Below are 21,202 nucleotides of genomic sequence, written 5' to 3' on the forward strand. Positions count from 1 at the left end.
ACACACACTCACACACACACACTCACACTCACACTCACACAGGTCTCCAGTCTCAGGACAGGCCGCCACCGGACTCTCAGATATGCAGATGTCGGGTCTCTGACCTCCTCACTTCAGCCTTCGGGCTCGTACCTTTAGATTCGCCGTCTTCAGTCTTCGACCTCCGGGTTTTCACCTCTGGACCAAGCGGAACTTGCACCCCTGACCCTGGCTATACAGGGTTAGTGTAATTCGGACGGATTAATTAAACTGTGGGAGGAGCATTCTGAGGGAGCGCCGCGCCCTGGGACTGTGGGAGGAGCAGTCTGAGGGAGCGCCGCGCTCTGGGACTGTGGGAGGAGCAGTCTGAGGGAGCGCCGCGCCCTGGGACTGTGGGAGGATCAGTCCGAGGGAGCGCCGCGCTCTGGGACTGTGGGAGGATCAGTCCGTGGGAGCGCCGCGCTCTGGGACTGTGGGAGGAGCAGTCTGAGGGAGCGTCGCGCTCTGGGACTGAGGGAGGAGCGTCCCGAGATGCTGTGGTCAGGGCCCCAGCAAAGGGTTCGGGAGTTCCTCCCAAGTCCCGACCACAGACGACCCCCTCATTGGCCCACAGTGATGCTGGGATCTTGCCGTGCTGTGAGACGGCAGGGCTGCCCCCTATGCCCGGTGCCGGAGCGGCCGCCTCCACCCGGACTGTACCCACCAAGGGTTAAGCGATGCTAACCCCGCCCCGGCTCAAGGGTACGGGCGCCGTTTCTCATTGTGGCCGAATTTAAATCGCTGCAGAAGGCAGCCTCTCGCCTTTAAGGAGCAGCCGATCGGGAGGGGAGCGGAGCGGGGATAAGGGCGGGAAGCGGCGCTCGGAGCGCAGCCGGGACACGGGAGGAGACCGGTGCCCAAAACGGAGCCCCAGCGGCGGAGAACCGGCGCACGGAGCCAAGGCAGCGGCGGGACACGGAGGAGCAGACCCGGTGCCCAAGCCGAGCCCCAGGGGCGGAGAACCCGGAGCCGAACTCTGACCGCTTTGACCGGAGTAGTGAGCGGACAGTGGCCTGGGACCGAGGCCGGTCTCCCTCCTCTGACCTCTACTCCCGCCGCCCCGGGCCCGGGGTCGGGGCTTGGGGGAGAGGTCGCCCCGGCCTCGATGCCTCCTGCCGGGGGTCGGGCGGCGCCCGTGTCGGGACTGAGGCGGTGAGTCCGGGGGATTCCGGGGCCTCGGCGTAGCGGCCCCCGTCACACTGATGTGAAGTTTGCGCGGGACTTTGACGGCTATTCGGCCATGGGAGGCAAGCAGACGAAGGGGAGGGGGGCAGCGGGCCCGGCCCATGCCGCTGACCTCAGGATGAAGCCGCCGGACCCCGGTGGGGGCGACCTCCCCCCGACCGTCGGATTGAAGGCGGAGGAGCGGCGGAGCAGGAGCGGACCCCCGGCCCCTTACCAGCGGCGGGTCGGCCTGATCCAGGACTTGGTGAGCCTGGCTAAGCAGGGGAGGCAGCAGGAAGCGGCGCAGCTGCTGCGGAGCCTTCGACAGGTGAGGTGACAAGCGGCCCCGTCCCCCTCTTCTCCTTTTTTCCTCCCCTAACACCCCCCTCTACTTTCCTCCAGACATTATGCCCCGTTGGCTTTAGTCATTTCTACCCTGGGTAAAGGTCCCCTTGATCCGTGCCTCTTGTAAGTTTCTATCAAGTCGGGCTCACCCTCCTTCACCCCAAAGAGAAAACCCCTTTCTCACTCAACCTGTCCTCATAAGACATGCTCTCTTGATCCGGGCAGCATCCTGGTAAATCTCCTCTGCACTCTCTCCAAAGCTTCCCCATCCTTCCTACAACAATGCGCCCAGCACTGATCACAGTATTGCAAGTGCCATCTGACCCAGGGTTTTACAATGTTACCCGGTGGCTCTAGAACTCTACCCCCTGACTAAAGAAGGCCAACACACCAAACGCCTTCATCGCCCTGTCAACTTGTGTGACAGCTTTGAGGGATCTACAGGGGTAGACCCCAAGACCTAGTACTGTACCCTGCTGAATAAGCCACTGAGGCACTGGTGGAGTTGTGTCTGCCCTCTGAACTAAGGTGGTGTGAAAAGGGAGTTTCTGAAACTAGTTGTTATGCTGTAGGCAGGCTGCAGTTGAAGCAAGTTTGTGGGAGCTTGCTGTGTACCATTGTAGTGCGATCGCGCGAGTCGAGTGTGATGTTCTTTCAGGGGTTATTCCCTATGTGGAGAATGCCTGTGCATAATTTTGTTTAACATGAGGAGGCTGATGTACAGATAGCCCCCACTCGGTCCTTGACCGTTCGGGGTTAGGGTCCAGGGCATGGAATACAAGACAACCAGGTACCCTTCACTGCTGCAGCCTTCGCCGCCATTTTCCGCCAGCTCCACCGATGAGATCGTGGGTGGATCGCTCATTGTCTGACCTTACCGTCATAGGTAACCCTGCCAGGAGCTAAGCTCCGGACGGAATCACTCTCAGGAATTCTTGGACCTCTCCATCATGACAAAGTGGTTTGCCACAGGGACACGTGTCAAAAGGAGCCAAATCTTTCCTTGGAGAGAAGGATTCCTGCCATGTCTCAGAGCATTGCCAGAGGTCATCAGTCCAAGTCAGCAGACAGTTCTAAACGTTCTTCAAACCCAATCTAAATGTTGTTGTCACATGTATGTTGAAACGGTGAGTGAAATGGTTGTTTGAGTCTGATCAGCAAGGAGTGTGCTGGGGTTACCACGCTTCTGATGTCAGAGTAGCTCACAACTCTAACCCCTGGGAGGAAACCAGAGCACGCACAGAAACCCACGTATTCACTGGAGAACACGCAAACTCCTTCAGGACAGTGGCGGGAATTGAACTGTTCTCGCTGATGCTGTGAAGCAATTGCATTAACTACTGCATTACAGTGCCTTGAGTGTTGAGTGCCAGCGGGAGCTTGGCTGCTGTACTGTGTGAGTGAAGCTGCTCCGGGCTGGTCCTTTGAAAGATGTGCTTGGGGGCAGTGACGCCTTCGTAGCTGTCGACTGTCCTCACCCTGGCAGAGGCCTCTGCCCTCCCTGCTGGCCCAGCTCACTGCTTCATTTTCCTCCAGACTCTGCCCAGAACACTGGCTTCATAACTTCACCTACTATTTCCTGAGAAAATACCGCTCCAGGTAGAGCAGGAACTGGTAAGTTCTCGATTCACTGTCCTTGACAAAATCCTTCCCCGCTCTGAGAGCTGGCCAAGTCTGCAAAATGGTCGTGCTGTCAGCTTTGGAATAATCTAGCACCCTTATGATTTTGGTGCTAGACTGGCTGATTTTTCTGGATGTTATTCCTGTTAATACGCCACCATGGACAATACCTACCCAGCAAACTGCCTCTTCCAAAATATCCCTTCTGGAAAGTGCTATAGGGCAATTAAAGCAAAAAAAAAACTTCACACCACCTTAAACGTTTTCCCCCAAGGCAGTTAATCTGATCAGCAGCTTTAGCTAGGCCCCCCCACTCCCTCGATTAACCCCGTCATTGCACAGCGAACACTTTAAACCCTGTTTATACTGTACATGCTGATATTTCTGTACATTTTATTCCACATCCATTCTTTAACCTGTAACTTTATTTTAGGTAATTCTTTATTCTATAAAATTGTTGATTGTTGTTGTGTTGGGTCACACTCTGACCCCCACACCACAGCAAATTCCTAACACGCAAATGTATTTGGCAAATTAAGTTCATCCCTGACTCTCTGTCTTGTAAATTTCCCAGTGAATCCAATCAGTTCAAAGTGGGGTTCCCGATCTGGGGTCCTTGCACCCTCTACTTCATGGTATTGTTCGATGGCATAAGTGTTGGGAACTCCTGTTCAAAGGATTCACAGGGAATGGAATTCTAGTGCAGGAACCGGGATCCTGAGTGGGAAGGCAACGCTGCAGGTATCTCAGAATAGTTTGGGAGCAGATTGTTGTCTCACCGTGGGGTGAGGGGGGTCTGTAGATAGCAGGATAAGAGCATCGATTATGTTCTGAACAGGAAGTAAGTTCAAATATCTGAGGTGTAAAGGGACCTGGGAGCCCTCATGCCAGATTCCCTAAAGGTTAAGTTGCAGTAAGGAAGCCAATGGCAATGTGAGCATTCACTTCGAGAGTACTAGAATACAAAAGCAAGGATGTAATGCTGAGGCTTTATAAGACACTGGTCAGGCTACACTTGGAGCATTGTGAGCAGTTTTGGGCCCCTTGTCTAGGAAGAGATGTGCTGGCATTGGAGACGGTCCAGAAGAGGCTCGTAAGAATTATTTCAGGAATGAAAGAGTTAATGTATGAGGAGCATTTGATGTCTCTGGTCCTGAATTCACTGGAGTTTAGAAGAATGGGGAGAGGGGGATCTAATTGAAACCTATCAAATATTGAAAGGCCGAAACAGTGGATGTGGAGAGGATGTTTCCTATATAGTATTAGGAGAGTCTAGGACCAGAGGGCACAGCCTCTGAATACGAGGACATCCATTTAGAACAGAGATGAGGAGGGATTTCTTTTGCCAGAGGGTGGTGAATTTGTGGAATTCATTGCCACAGGCAGCTGTGGAGGCCAAATGATTGGGTATACTTCAAGCAGAGGCTGATGGGTTCTTGATTAGACAGAGCGTCATTGATCAGACAAAGTGTCAATGGTTACAGGGAGAAGGCAGGAGAACGGGGTTGAGAGGGGTAATGAATCAGCCATGATGTAATGACAGCAGATACGATGGGCTGAATGGCCTCATTCTGCTCCTATGCCTTATGGGCTGGTGTTTTTGTGAGAGATCTAGGGGTTAATTGTGTGGGAGGGGTGAGTAGGTTCAGATTGGAGATTCGGACACGTCTGTGATCTTGTTAAATTACCAATGGGACACTGCCGCTGTGACAGGGTTAAAGACTGAGCTCCGACGTGCCTGAGTTAAGCAGGAAGCCGTGTGGGGGAGGGTGGCAGGCTGGCACCGAGCTTCTCACAGTACACAGATAATCATCGGGCAGGGAGGCTGCAGATTCTTGGTGGGGGGGGGTGAGGGAGGAGATTGTTGGCTGAGGCACAAGACTGTCTGCTTCTGGTGTACCTGAATGAGGCGGGAGGGAGGGTGTTGAGGTCTACTTCAGTCTGTAGGCCCTGCACGTAACACCCCCACCTGCCCGCACCAGTTACCTCCCCCACTCAGTAATACTGTCTCCACCTATCTCGCCCATCCAGTAATGATTACTGCTAACAAAAGTGAGGGGGGTGGGGAGTGGGTGTTTTTAGGAGCTGCTTCTGCGTGGCATCAGATGAAGAGCCCATTCCCTCCCTCCCTCCCCCTGCTGTCTGAGTGCACGTAATCAGGGGACATGGGGTTGGAACGGGGCAAGTAATGAAGGATATGGGCAGACCCGGTGTGGGGAGGGAGTCGCTGGTGGTTGGGGTCTTGTGTTCATGACTCTTTCATTCCCTCTCTTCCTGCCCCTCCCCCCAATCTCCCCACATGCCCTACAACCCACAGTGTTGTGCAAAGCTTTCTACCGACCCCAAAATCAATAAATGGCATTTATTGGAGAATGGAACTTCCCTCCAGTCCACTCTTCCTGCAGGGTGGGGGTTGTCGTCCTTTCCCCGAGCGTTAGTGTGTTGTCACGGGGTGATGTTTTGCTGCAATGAGCAAAGCCGGCTGTGTGTCCCATCTGGGCTCCAGTCAGCTGTGCTGGGTCTGGAGACGGGATCTAGAAGGTTCTTTGGAAGTCAAGAATGAGGCAGCTGTGGTGACACCTGTTGCGTTCATTAAACAATAACCACCACCACTGTAGGGAGAGGGTGAAGCGAGGGAACGAAAGGAAGGGCCCTAGTAGTTGTGGTTTTATAACGAACAAGATAGATAAGAGACATTCCATTGAATGAGACAGCCTACCAGACGGTCAGGTTAAACTGGGCTGCAGAGAAACTGCTAGAAAATACAGATGGGTGTGCAATTACAGAAAATTAATTGAACAATCACACAAATGTGATTATGTAAAAATATAAAAGCAAATCTGTGATGCTGAGGCGCTCTCAGGCCCTGGTCAGACCACACCTGGAGTGTCGTGAGCAGTTCTGGACTTGTTATCTGAGGAAGGACGTGCTGACATTGGAGAGGGTTCTGGAGGTTCACAAAAATGATTCTGGGATTGAGAGGCTTGTCACATCAGGAGTGTTTGATGGCCCTGGGCCTGTTCTTGCTGCAATTCAGAAGAATGAGAGCTGCCCTCATTGAAACCAATCAAATGTTGAAAGGCCTCGATAGACTGGGTGTGGAGAGGATGTTTCTTATAGTGGGGGAGTCTAGGACCAGAGGGCACAGCCTCAGAATAGAGGGATGTCCATTGAGAACAGATGAGGAGGAATTTCTTCAGCCAGAGAGTGGTGAATCTGTGGAATTCTTTGCCAAAGGCAGGTGTGAAGGCCGTCTTTATGTATATTTAAGGCAGAGGTTGATAGATTCTTGATTGGTTGGGGCACAAAGGGATACGGGGAGAAGGCAGGAGACTGGGGCTGAGAGGGAAATGGAGCAGACTCGATGCACCAACTGATTGAATTCTGCTCCGAAATCTTATGGTCTGAACATATGCAACAGGAAGCCAAAGTACAAGACAAAAGGATTTAGACTCTGCGATTTAGTGATAGCAAGACATTTGTTCTTTGCTGCTGCTGGGAATGGCTTTGGTTCATTCACGGTTTGTTTACTGTGGTGTTTGTGTCCCTGGCGACCACAGGGGGACTGCATTGGTCTCTGAATCAGCACTCCAGTGATGTCAGCCTGACTCTGCTGCACTCGTTATGGAGGTGGAGGTGAAGGTGTCCTTGTGGGAGGGGTGGGTACCTCCAGGGTGAAATTTAATCCCGACGGGAGCAGCGAGCTGGAGTTGTGGGGGAAGGGCAGTGTAATCGCGGGGTTAAAGCTGAGGGGAGTGGACATGAGTGAGCTTTCGAAGGTGCCAGGCAGGTTAAGAAAGCGGTATAAAAGCAACTGAGATGAGGAGAAACTGCAATCAAGTTCACGCTTATCGTCATTCAACTGTACACATGCATACCACAGACCGAAACTGTCACAATGGGGGCGTTGGGAACGGACCCAAATACAAGACACAGACACTGAAGTACAAGGAACAGGATTTGACTAGAGTAGGGACGTGACAGGATACAGACAAGGAGCAGGGACAAGAATGCAGACCAGGGCCAGGACATGGACTAGACAGGGAACGCAGACAAGGAACTATGAACTAGGAGCCCGTGCTTGGAGTCCGAGCCAGAGACTGGACAAGGACCCAGAACCTGGGTCTTGCCTCGGGCTTGGACCCCAGAATCAGGCAAGGACATGTCATGGCTGCAGGACAGGACGTGGCTGGGGTCGTGGCTCTTGGGACTTGAGGCTGATAACTCGGAGGCTGGAGCTCAGAGACAGACTGGGAACTGTACATCAACATAGAGTCAGGACTTATCCTTCAAAAAGCCAGGACTCATCTTTAACATGACACTAACACAAGACGGCAGTATATAGACATAGAGCCGGGACTTATCCTACAACAAGCCGGGACTCAACTTTTAGCTCCACGCCAAGGTGGGACAGGTAACAGCAGAACAGCCAGACTTACCCAACAGAGGCGAGGACAAGAAAAGACAAACACTGAAGAACAACAGACAGTTCCATCTCTGCTTCAGGGTTGCTCCAAGTCACAGTTACAGCCAACAACCTCAGCTGGCTACGGAAACAGCCAGATCCCTACTGTTACGTACCCCGTAACTGGGTTGCCAAACCAGCAGAAATGGATCACTCAGTTGGAGTCTGGATTACTAGATCTAAGAAAGTTTTATTAAAGAAACAAGCAACACAGTAATCGAAAGGATAATAAATGCAACAGTTCAGCAATGATAAACACACGTGTGCACAGAATTAAGATAACAGGATCAATCAAGCTCTATCGTTGTCTAGGGATAAATGACCAACTTCAAAGTGACACAAAAGTCCAGTTCGATTTAATAGTTCAGTTCGCAGTAATCGTTGCCATGGCGATGGACAATGTGGGGGGAAGGAGAGAGAGAACAAGAACGACTGATCATTCAAAACGGCTTCCACTCACAGACCTGCGATATTGCTCACAAGCAGCTTTCGGGCGAGTCCTTTGTGATGTCACCTGAGGTCACCGACTGTGACCCCTCCTGCAGATGCGGTCGATCCTCTGCAGTGACCCTGGCAGCCCAGGCAAGGGCGGACACACACCGGGTTCCCGCTGATTGTACCTTTCCACCCTGTGCGTCTAAGGCTTGGTTCCGCAACCAGCCTTCCAAACGACTCCCACCACTTGCGTGGGGGGGGGGGGGGGGCACCGCTTCCAGGGTCTCGTTACCTCGGGGTGTTGTGTGTGTGTGCCTTAGCCAACCTGTCCCTTTTTATCCCCCTGCTGGGGTATCGCCTGTCCATCACTTCAAACAGTTCAGGGTTCAAAGGGGGAGCCGATCTTGACAATACCCAGACTGATGGCTCCTTCATTAACATCTCCAAATGCTGCTTCATTGTGTTCCTTATCTCTCCCTCCCCTGAGGACAGGTGGCAGACCAACTGCTGATGCCACTGGTGCTAGCCCAGGCCAACAAACATCTCAATTTATGTGTATTCTCGTCACACTTCCCCCCCTTTAAGGATTTTTACCGGGGTAAAAATTACAAACATGAGTACATTATTTGATACACACAAATATACATCTTTATCAGCTATTTGGCTAGTACAGAGAATTTGAAGTTGTCAGCACCTTGACAGACAGTCAGCAATCACATTTTCCGTCCCTTTTATATGTGTTATTAATAATCCCTTAGACCAGGCTCCAATTTAGCAAACTCCATAGTGGCCAAAAACACTGATGAATTGCGATCAATGTAACCTCTCATTTGGTTTTGTCCCAGACCACAATAACAAGGGTCGTCCCATTCTGACTTAGTTTTCTCTCGCAAGGGCTTAGTAGGAGGGGGAGGGGTAGTGACCGCAGAGTTATTGCAAAACTTCCTACAGTACCCCACCATCTCCAAGAGCCTTCTGAGGGCCCTCTTGTCTGTCGGGGTTGGGAGGTCAGCGATAGCCTGCACTGTAGCTTGCATCGCTGCCAGCTGCCCCTGTGTCACCACAATTCCCAGGTAAGTGACCTTCGTGTGGCCGAACTCATTTTTTTCAAGCTGGCTTCAGACAGCCGTATTAAATTGCCAATACACACCTCTGTGTTCGTCAGCCCTTTAGTCACTGAATTACTCATTCTATATGGGTGTTGCTTACTAGGCTGTCCTATTGTAACAGACACCACCCAACGTCCCAGTTCTTTGCATCGCCTCGGGACAATCAAACACACGGGTGCGAGTCGTTTAATTACTTCTCCTAAAGAGTCGCTTTGTTTGGGGATTAAGGGAGAGACCTTATCAGCAGACCTGGCCAAAACAATAGCCTTCTCCCATCTGGTCGATACCATACTCATCTTTTCAAAATGGTTCTTTCCTCTTATCAGGGGGCCCCTAGCTTCATTGACGTCCACGCTAACCCTGACTAGGTTTGTTAGCGTATCAAAAGCCTGTGACCGTCTCAGTTCACGTCAGCCATAATCAATAACATCCTCCCCCCGGGCAGCCGGTAAACCTCTTCCATGGTTCCACCAACTGTTCCCTCCAGTACCCCAAAATGTCCACCGGGGGGTACCTTGTGGGCCAGGTTAAAAACCTCATCCTCATAACTCTTTTGCACCACCCCCCATTCCTCATCTGTGGGTACTGTACTTGATTTCCCTTCCTTCCTTAGCACTTCCTCCTCCGCACAATAGCCTACTAGTTCCCTTGTCAAGTCTGTGTCAGAGAGAGCTCTCTCTGCCAAAACCATCAGCCCCTCGTCTCGCTCCTGCGTCTGCACAAATTCTTTCCTGGCTAATGCTACGTCTGTCCCAGCTCCCTCACTACCTCTTGCCTCACTACACTCCTTTTCATTTTCTACCCCTGTCTCGTACAAGACTGGCAGAAACGTCTCAGCTAAATTCACTACCGCGGTCCCGTGATGAACCTGTGAGTCCATGGGCGGGGCCTCAATGCTGGCAGGCTGACCTGTCAATCTCACGACTGGGAACACGATTCCCCCGGCGATGTCATTACCGAGCAAGACTTCCACGCCTTTCATCGGTAATTCAGACCTCACCCTGATCATGACTAGTCCAGAGACCAGGTTGCTTTGTAAGTGTATCTGGTGCAAAGGGACTGACTCTGTCCCTTCCCCAACACCTTTGACCTTGACCTCCCCAGTCTGGGTCTCTGAGCTAAGCTCTAATACACTCTTCAGTATTAGTGACTGACACGCTCCCGTGTCTCTCCAGATCTGCACTGGAACTGGGTTTAACCCCTCCTTCACTGACACCAATCCGGCCGAGATAAACCTCTCGCGCCCTTCCTGAACTTCGGCAGACCTGTCCTTCCCGCGGTTCATGTACCAGCTCGATACAGCCAGTCAAAATCGCTGTCTTCTCTTTTCCCGTCTACTTCTTTGGGGCAAAGCACCTGGACGCAAAGTGTCCGACTTTCCCACAATTATAACAGATGACCCCAGGGGACTTCCTGCCAGACTGCTCCTGGTCTACCTTATCCTTCTCACTAGTCCCCGGCTTACTTTCTGACTTTTCCGGCGGACTCTCCCCGCCCTCTTGACTACCCTTCTGGTAGCTTTTACTCAGGGAAAACTTCATTTTATGCGTCAACGCATACTCGTCCGCTAACTTAGCAGTTGTGGCTAACGTGGCTGCCTCTTTCTCATCTAGGTAGGGTCTCATACCCTCAGGGACACAACCTTTAAACTGCTCAATCAGGATCAGCTGTAGCAGTCTGTCATAATCCCCCTCTACCCCCTTTGAGGCGCACCAACGCTCACAATATGTCTGCATCTCACGGGCAAACTCCAAATACGTGCGGTCCCACTGCTTCCTCGCATTCCGGAACCTCTGCCGGTATGCCTCCGGGACCAACTCATAAATCCTGAGGATGGCCTCTTTCACCATCTCATACCTCTGGGCATCTTCCGCGGACAAAGCTGAGTAAGCTTGTTTGGCTTTCCCTTTCAGTACACTCTGAAGCAAAACAACCCACTTATCCCTCGGTGAGTCCTGACTTATAGCCACTTTTTCGAAGTGGAGAAAGTACCAATCCACGTCAGTATCGTCAAATGGGGGAACCAGCCTAACCTCCTGGGTCGCCCGGAACCCTCCACCTTGGTTCGGCACGAGCCCCTGCTCTGCCCTTAACCTTAACTTCTCCAGCTCGAATTCCCTTTCCCTCTGTTTCTCCAACTGCCTCTCTCTCTCTCTTTCCTTTCTAACTCTCTCTCCTGCTCTTCTCGCTGTAACTGTCTGTCTGTCCCTCTCTTTCTCTTCTCGCTCCAACTGCTGTACCCGGAACTCGTGCTCGAGTCTCAGTTTTTCAAGCTGCACCTGTACCGCGTCTCCGGCAGGTTTTTCAATAGATACCACCTCCAGCTCGCCTTGGGGAAACACACCTTTTGATACATAGTGCTCTACGATAGCTCTGTGTATCTCCTCTCTCCTCATTGTCGACTTCCCCTTAGCAAGATTCAACCGTTTGGCCACAGCTTCCAATTCCGATTTCCTGGCATCCTCTAATGCCTCCAAGGTTGGCGCCTTTATAAATTCCTCAGCCTCCATTTCTGCTGTTTGTCTTTTCTTTCGTTTGGGAATTTTGACCCAATCAATTTACTCCGTCCCAAATTTAGCGTTCAAAATCGTGGACAAGAACCCCACTTATGTTACGTACCCTGTAACTGGGTTGCCAAACCAGCAGAAATGGATCACTCAGTTGGAGTCTGGATTACTAGATCTAAGAAAGTTTTATTAAAGAAACAAGCAACACAGTAATCGAAAGGATAATAAATGCAACAGTTCAGCAATGATAAACACACATGTGCACAGAATTAAGATAACAGCATCAATCAAGCTTTATCGTTGTCTAGGGATAAATGACCAGTTTCAAAGTGACGCAAAGTTCAGTTCAATTTAGTTCAGTTTGCAGTAATCGTTGCCATGGTGATGGACAATGTGGGGGAAGGAGAGAGAGAACAAGAACGAATGATCATTCAAAACGGCTTCCACACACACACCTGTGATATTGCTCACAAGCAGCTTTCGGGCGAGTCCTTTGTGATGTCACCTGAGGTCACCGACTGTGACCCCTCCTGCAGATGCGGTCGATCCTCTGCAGTGAACCTGGCACCCCAGGCAAGGGCGGACACACACCGGGTTCCCGCTGATCGTACCTTTCCACCCTGTGTGTCTAAGGCTTGGTTCCGCAACCAGCCATCCAAACGACTCCCGCCACTTGCGGGGGGGGGGGGCACTGCTTCCAGGGTCTCGTTACCTCGGGGTGTTGTGTGTGTGTGCCTTAGCCAACCTGTCCCTTTTTATCCCCCTGCTGGGGTATCGCCTGTCCATCACTTCAAACAGTTCAGGGTTCAAAGGGGGAGCCGATCTTGACAATACCCAGACTGATGGCTTCTTCATTTAACATCTCCAAATGCTGCTTCATTGTGTGCCTTATCTCTCCCTCCCCTGAGGACAGGTGGCAGACCAACTGCTGATGCCACTGGTGCTAGCCCAGGCCAGCAAACATCTTAATTTATGTGTATTCTCATCACACTACCTAGCTCAGAGTGGCTGAGAGCCACTCAGCTGGCCCAGGAAACGGCCAAATCCATACCACAAAGACAGCCCTGACTACTGACAGCAAGGCTCCATGAGGGGATGGTTCCCCAACGTGGCCTAAAGATGGCAAGTGGCTGCTGTAGTCTTCCACCGGCAGGTTGCTCCCAGGGGATCTTGACAAGACAAACCAACAGCCCACACTCAACCCCAAGGCTACTTATATTCCAAGCCCCAAGATGGGAATCAGGTGCCTGTGATTAACTCAACCAAAACAAGGGATAGCTGGAAGACCCGGAGTCCTGAGTCCATGGACCGGACCTTGAACTGGAATACGGACTTCACAGACCAGACCATGAGAGAAACGTCCTCCCTCCAGATCAGGGGCACGTAACCTGGACACAACAAAGTCATCAAGGTTGAAAGTAAATTTATTATGGAAGAACATGTCACCACTTACACCTTGGGATTCACTTTCTTGTGGACATAATCAATGAAAGTCTGTAGAAACAGGGTAGATAAGCAGTGTGCAAGCACAACAGACTGTGCAAACACAAAAGAAAATAATAGTAAATAAATATGCAATAAATATCGAGAACATGAGATGAAGTGTCCCTGAAAGTGAGTCGATTGGTTGTGGGAATAAGATGACAAATGGTAAAGTATATTGCTGAAGATTCTGAGCTCGCTGTCAGTGTGGCACTTGGCATGACACGATTGCAGCTCCAGGCATTCCAGAGTTGTTAGTTTAATTCCTGTCCCACTCGTAAGGAGCTTACGTTCTCCCTGTGAACTGCAGGGGTTTCCTCCGGGTGCTCTGGTTTCCTCCACCAATCCAAAGACTTGCCAGTTGGAAAGTTAATTGGTCACTGTAACTATGCTGTGGTGAGGTTGGGGTGAAATGGTGGTTTCTGGGTGGTGCAGCTCATTGGGCCTGTCCTGCGTCGTATCTCCAAGTAAATGAATGAACGCACGCATGAGATGCATTTACGACACCAGTTAAAAAGTAAACAGTGTAACGCTACTGGTGCTGGGTGGTGACGGTGTTCAGTAGTCTCACGGTCTGGGGGTAGAAGCTGTTTCCCACTCTGCCAGTCTGCAGTCAGAGTAACCTGGGTCAACTTGTGAATGGCTGGAGCTTTCAAACAGGTGGCGGAGTAAGCGGCCACGGGCGGGCCCAGGGCAGCCCTGGTAAATGTGTGGAACAGTACAGACCCTTTGGCCCATTATTGTTATGCTGATCCCTGAAACTTCTGCAAGTTCAATCTAACCCTCTCTCACATTACTCTAGAAAGAGAAACGGTGGGCATAGATATACATGCATGGGGGGGGTGCGGGAAGAGTTCAAAATATTTATTATCAAAGTGCCTATTTTACCTTGCAATTAATTTCCCTGTGGGCATTTACAGGAGAATGAAGAAATACAATAGAACTTAGGAAAAAAAACTGTATAAACAAAGACTGACAAACAACCAATGTGCAAAAGACAAACTGCAAATATAAATAATATTGAGTTGTAAAGACTCGTTGAAAGTGAGTGCGTAGTTGTAGAATCGGTTGAGAGTTGTGGGTGAAGTTATCCACACAGGTTCAGGAGCCTGATGGCTGAGGGATAGTTACTGTTCCTGAACCCGGCGGTGTGGGACCTGAGGCTCCTGTCCCACCTCCCTGATGGCAGCAGTGCGAAGACAGCGTGGCCCGGGTGCTGGTGCTGGGTGCTGCTTTCCTGTGGCAGTGTCAATGGTGGGGAGGGCTTTGCATTTACAGGGACAGAAAGAAATAAAATAGAATTCATGAAAAACTAAACATGGACAAAGATGCACAAACGACCAATGTGAGAAAGAAGACAAAACTGCAAATGAATAATTCTGAGAACAGGAGTCAGGGTCATTGAAAGGGAATCTATAGGTTGTGGTTTGACCATTGCAGACATCCCACCCTGCAAAAACTCATTTCAGGGAGGTAGCACCATCAATTTGCGGGAGAGGTGGGATGTCTGTAGTAGAGTAGCTCCTTAGCAGCTGGCCATCTAGTTTAAATAACGTTAGCTATGCTAATGAACGAAAGACACCTGTTAAACTCACCTCAACATGGCTTGTACAGTCTTAACCCACCATGGGCAATAGAAAAGTCACTGTTGCAAACAGTACAGTGAGCAACACTGTCATTATTTTTGACCCTTATTAGGCCGGGGTACACTAGGGAGGTCTGGGGTGATGTACATTTTATATTTTTTGCAACACTCCACAATGGCGTGTTTTCTCCGCCCCCTCTCCCCCCCTCTCCCCCCTTCCCCCTCCCTCCCCCTCCCTCTCCAGCTTGCCTTCACTCGCGCGCTCTTGCTTGCTTTTTCTCTCACTCGCTCTCAAAAAAAAAAGATTTCCGTGATATTGTATATAATTTGCGGGCATCAGGGAGCCAGTGTTAATATGCGGGAGACTCCCGGAACTTCCGGGAGAGGTGGGATGTCTGCCATTGACTTGTGACGTTCCATCATGTGTGTAAAATCAGAAATGACTTACTGTAATTTATAGTTTCTAATCAATGTTCTCACTAATTTTTAGTTGTCAGTGTGCACAAAAATCTTATGTTGTGCAAATTTTTTTCCTGTGACAAAAATATGTGCGCACTGAATGCACACATGGGACAGTTTATGTAGGGTTACAAAATATTTGACATAAAACTGCACAGAATAACAACAAAATATCATACATATTTAAGTCACACACACAAAAAATGCTGGTGAACGCAGCAGGCCAGGCAGCATCTCTAGGAAGAGGTACAGTCGACGTTTCAGGCCGAGACCCTTCGTCAGGACTAACTGAAGGAAGAGCTAGTAAGAAATTTAAAAGTGGGAGGGGGAGGGGGAGATCTGAAATGATAGGAGAAGACAGGAGGGGGAGGGATGGAGCCAAGAGCTGGACAGGTGATTGGCAAAAGGGATACGAGGCTGGAGAAGGGAGAGGATCATGGGACGGGAAGCCTCGGGAGAAAGAAAGGGGGAGGGGAAACCCAGAGGATGGGCAAGGAGTTATAGTGAGAGGGACAGAGGGAGAAAAAAGAGAGGGGGAAAAAAAGGGAAAGAAAAAATATCAAAATAATAAAAAATAAATAAGGGATGGAGTACGAAGGGGAGGAGGGGCATTAACGGAAGTTAGAGAAGTCAATGTTCATGCCATCAGGTTGGAGTTATTTAATTTTTATCATATTTAAGTCACTCAGTTTTTTTTCTCTCTCCTGTCTTTGGCATTTACCCATTCTTTGTAAACTCTATCTAGACTAATAGAACTTCCATCCAATTGAAGCTTTTGATTCTCATTAACATATCCAAATGACATTCACCTAAACGGTTTCTCAGCTTGTTTTTGGGTTGATTCATTGGGCTAAAACCTCGCTCACAGTCCGCACTAGACACAAGAAAGGTTCCCCCAATGTCCATCAACTGTGCAAGGTCGCAAAACTGTTCATTTTGAAGTACAAATGCCACCATTTGAGCAAAGTTTGAAATTGGTTTGGATTTAATTTTTTTCTTGCACAGAAAATTTGAAATCATTAAACTGTCTAACTATTACGATATTTTCAGCTAGAAAGTCATGATATTTTAGACATAAGGACATTAACTTGTTCATCGCCAAATGTGAAGTCACAATCTGCAATTGCGGAGAAATCAAAAGCTGACCATTCTTGTCCCTCAACTTTGATCTCTGGGTTTGATTGTTTTCGCTCTTGCTCATCTGCACTCAACCGTAACATGCGCAGCACTCCTGTAACGGGTAATGATGGGTTCTGTTGCCTGAGCTTTTGTACACCATCCAAATGCGATTTACTTGGCAAATGACACTTCAAAAAAGTCAAGTTTCCAAATATCACCCCACTTCTTTCCACTAGCGAATTCTCCAGCAACTTTCACATCAGGGCAATACAAACAGAAAACTCCAGTTTCCGAATTATACATAAATATTTCTCATAGCTGAACGTTCATGACCTCATGAGCTTTCGGTGTAGCAGTTTCTACTGTTTTGTTAAGCCATTCAACTTTAAACAAATTTGCAGTTCTTTTACGCTTCACGCCCTTCGCTTCTTTTGAATTCGACACAGTGAATCAATATTTTTTCCAATAAAAACTTAGTAAGCTATCTACAAGATTTGAAACAGATCTTTGTAAACTTTACAATATGAACACTGTCCGCCAAGCACGGCTGCCGCCGTTGCAGCTATACAAACTGGAACAGGAAAGGTGAGGTGACGTGCATTGTGGTATTTGAAAAACCGACTAACTAGTTATCAGAAACGGTTAGCTAAAAGATTATTTTCAATAAGTATAATTATTAATTACTACATTACTTTAGGTAACTAACCTTTTGTGCGAACATTAATTTCTTTTGTGTGCTGGTTGAAAAATGTGTGCGGGCACACACACAGCTTAGAGGGAACTATGTTTCTAATGTATTGCAATCTACTTCTGACGCAAAACAAGAAAATTCACAGCATATAACAGGAATTCTGCAGATGCTGGAAATTCAAGCAACACACATCAAAGTTGCTGGTGAACGCAGCAGGCCAGGCAGCATCTCTAGGAAGAGGTACAGTCGACGTTTCAGGCTGAGACCCTTCGTCAGGACTAACTGAAGGAAGAGTTAGTAAGAGGTCCTGACCAAGGGTCTCGGCCTGAAATGGTGACTGTACCTCTTCCTAGAGATGCTGCCTGGCCTGCTGAATTCACAGCATATGCCAGTGATATTAAAACTGGCTGTGGTTCTGAAGCATTCACGTGCTGGTGGTGTTTCTGAGAAGATGAGGCTTGTGAATCACTGACATCTTAATAAAAGACTGGAAAACAAGCAGGCAGGTGACAGCGAAATGGCTGGAATTGAGATGCAGAAAGGGCCAGTGCTGGAAATATTCACCAGGTTGGGCAGCGTCTGTGGAGGCACACAGTTCCGGCATAAACTGGCAAAGCTGGTCATCTGAATCCCTGAGTCGCAGCTTATGTTTAACTAAGGCTGTGTCATGGTCCGGTCTGTGAAGTCCGCATTCTGGTTCACAGTCCAGTCCGTGGACTCAAAACTCCAGGTTTTCCAGCTGTCCCTCGTTGTTTGAGTTAATCATAGGCACCTAATTCCCATCTTGGGACTTGGAATATAAGTAGCCTTGGGGTTGAGTGTGGGCTGCTGATTTGTCTTGTCAGTCCCCCTTGGATTAACCTGCCGATGAAACCATTTGTGATCTCTAGGCCTGGTTGGAGGACCACTGCTTCATGGAGCCTTGTTGACACTTGTTGGAGAAGTCTTTGTGGTATGGATATGGCTGTTTCCTGGGCCAGCTGAGTGGCTGTCAGCCCCTCCGAGCTAGGTAGGGATCCAGCTGTTTCCGTAGCCAGCTGAGGTTGCTGGCTGAACTGAGACTTGGAGCTTCCCTGGAGCAGAGATGGAACTGTCTGTTGTTCTTTGGTGTTTGTCTCTTTCTGTCCTTGTCTCTGTGGGTAAGTCTGGCTGTTCTGCCGTTACCTGACGGAGGGACTTGTCCCACCTTGGTGTGGAGATGAAGTTGAGTCCCGGCTCTGTGTCTATGTTCTGTCCTGTCTCATGTTAGTGTTGTGTTAAAGATGAGTCCCGGCTCTATGTTGATGTTCGGTTCCCAGTCTGTCTCTGAGCTCCAAGAACCCGAGCCTCGACGATTCCGCAGTCAAGCTGAAGACCCAAGACGCCAGCCTCAAGTCTCAAGAGCAAAGACCCCAGCCTGTCTCCAGGCTCTGGCCTCTAGACCCCAGCCACATCCTGTCCTGAAGCCACGTCATGTCCTTGCGCGGTTCTGGGGTCTGAGCCCGAGGCAAGTTCCTTGTACTTCAGTGTGTCTTGCATTTGGGTCCATTACCAGCGCCCCACTGTGAAAGGCTGGGCTGTTCTAAGTACTCGCTTTGTAATAAAAGGCAGATTCTTGGGCTTTCTGGTGCACATCTCGACCACACCAGTGATGTCTGCCCAGGGAGAGTACGAGCCACACATCGGACCTCACTTCCTGCACCGAAATCCAGGACACTTTGCCTCCCTGGCTCCCCGCACTGCATGCCTGCATTTTGCTGCTCGGTTTCCTGGCGTTGGACTTCATCTGCACACCTGGCTGGTGCTGAAGGCTCTGCTGTTGAGAAACAGTACTGTTTGTCTGAAGACTCCCGAGCAAATGGAGCTGGTGAGGATTGCGATGCTGGTGCAATGCAGACAGGTTGCACAGCGTGTCGTCAGCCCTGGCAGAGCACGGAGCATCTGCTGACCTCACCACGTCAGAGAGTGAATGTGCTTCTGTGGGGATTTGAAACCCACACTGCCCAGAAAATGCCGAGACTCAGCTCTCGTCAGGGCGACAGACCCTGAGTAGTTTAGATTAGATGTCGGGGTCAGTTTGTCACATGTACATTGAAACAGAGTGAAATACTTTGCTTCCTTTGCTGACCAGCACAGTCCGAGGATGTGCTTGGGGCAGACGGCAAGTGTCACCACACACTCCGGCGTCAACATAGCGTGTCTGTAACTTACTGACCCAAACCTGTACCCCACAGTAAACAGACCGGACAGTGTACTTTCCACACTCCCCCATCCCCACAGTAAACAGACTGGACAGTGTACTTTCCACACTCCCCCATCCCCACAGTAAACAGACTGGACAGTGTACTTTCCACACTCCCCCATTCCCCACACTAAACAGACTGGACAGTGTACTTTCCACACTCCCCCATTCCCCACAGTAAACAGACTGGACAGTGTACTTTCCACACCCCCCCATTTCCACACAGTAAACAGACTGGACAGTGTACTTTCCACACTCCCCCATTCCCCGTGTCCCCATATTGACTCAGCAGTGTTCTCTCTCTCTCTCTCTCTCTCTGCCATTCAAGCATTTGTTCAGATGTTTCTGAAACGCCATGAGAATCTCTGCCTCTCTGGCATACTACAGGCTCCAGCCACCCGCCCTGTGAAAAATTCTCCTCGGATCCCCTCCAAATTTCTTAAAGTGAGTTTTATCTGTGATGTGTACAGTGAAACTTCTGTGAAATGGGTAGCTTGAGTTCATACCCATCCGTGTGAGGATGTGCTGGGGGCAGCCCGCAAGTGTTGCCATGCTGCTCGTTCCAACATAGCGTGCCCACAACCCGTAATGCTCGTCGGTGCCTAATTGGAATGTGGAGGAAATTGGCATGGGGCTGTGGCGAATGTACAGGCGGTGGTGGGAATCGAACCTGAGTTTCTGGCACTGTGTGAAGTGTTGCACTAACCGCTATGCTACCGTGTTACCCTTCCACTGACAGTTCGATCTCTCATCCCCTCTGTCTCACTTTGTATCTGGAGGAGCTCAGCAGGTCAGGCAGCGTCGTGGAAGGGAGTGGATGGTCCATGTTTTGGCTGAGACCCTCAATCCCGAACACCGTCGGCCCATTTCCCTCCATAGACTGGGCGTCTGGTGTAACACTTCACAACACCACTGATGGGGGTTTATTTCCCACTGCAGTCCATCAGGAGTCTGTATTTCTCCGTGATTGTGGCCTTGCTCCCACATTCCAAAGACGCCCGGGTTAGGGTCAGTGAGTTGTGGGCCCGCTGCATTGGCACAGGAAACGTGGCACCAGCTGGCCAGCGTCTCCTCAGCCTGTGGTTGCTGATCTAAATAACTACACTGTTTCAATGCACATGACAAATAAAGCTGTTCTTTCTTCAGTATCTTTGAAGACGAAAGATCTTTAATCAGTAGATGCTGCCTGACCTGCATTTTGTGTTTGCTCCTGATTTCCAGCACCTGCAGTCTTGGTTTTACTGGTTGAGTTTTGCGTCTGCAGTGTTCTGGGTTCAGCGACCAGTGTGTTGAAGGTTGCTGTACTGTGTATCGGGACATTGACAGTTAGTCCCCGAGGTTCCAGAGATCTGAGTGACTATTACAGCACTGAGCCGTGTGCTGGCTTTGTCTCCCTCCCATCAGCCCGGCTGTAATGAAAGAATCCACTAGGATTCGGCCTCGACCGACTCCCTTGGGAAGGAAGGGCACACATCCGCAGGGATCGGCAGTCTCGCCGAACTCCCTGCTTTCACCCCATGTGGGTCTGCTGATCTGCGGGCTGACCTTGGGATCAGCACCCCCCCCCCCCCGCCCCGGGACTATGCTGTCTATGCTGTCCGCTTTCCGCACCATCACCCGTGTACTCTCCGGCTGCTCCACAGGCTCGGTCCTCGTGACTGAATCTTTGGTCACCTTGACCGTAGAGAATTGGCAGGCGCAGCTGGTGACGTAACTGTGTCAATAAGCATCTGGTCTCTGGAGAGGGAACAAAAGTAATTAAAATTAGAGGCAACAGAATTTTAAGGTGATCGGAGGAAAGTATAGGGGAGATATCAGAAATAGCATTTTTTAATATAATTGTGGGTACATGGAATACCCTGCCAGGGGTAGGTGGTAGAGGCAGACACATTAGGGGCACTTAAGAGGCAGTTGGATTGGCAAGTGTACGGTAAAAAAAATGGAGGGCTACGTGGGAGGGAAGGGTTGGATTGCTCTTGGCG

General features: G+C 50.0%; 1 protein-coding gene across 1 annotated transcript in view; it reads left to right on the plus strand.

The window, feature by feature from the left end:
- The first annotated feature begins 760 nt into the window (after positions 1 to 760).
- Positions 761 to 21,202, plus strand: part of LOC140187617 (leucine-rich repeat-containing protein 75A-like) — a 52,129-nt gene continuing 31,687 nt past the window's right edge. Inside the window, exon 1 of the mRNA XM_072243125.1 lies at positions 761 to 1,510. Within this exon, the coding sequence (XP_072099226.1) occupies positions 1,259 to 1,510 (252 nt within the window). The 5' untranslated portion in view covers positions 761 to 1,258. The remainder of the gene's footprint in view (positions 1,511 to 21,202) is intronic.

The sequence above is a fragment of the Mobula birostris genome, chromosome 25 (assembly GCF_030028105.1).
Source record: "Mobula birostris isolate sMobBir1 chromosome 25, sMobBir1.hap1, whole genome shotgun sequence".
NCBI classification, from domain to species: domain Eukaryota; kingdom Metazoa; phylum Chordata; class Chondrichthyes; order Myliobatiformes; family Myliobatidae; genus Mobula; species Mobula birostris.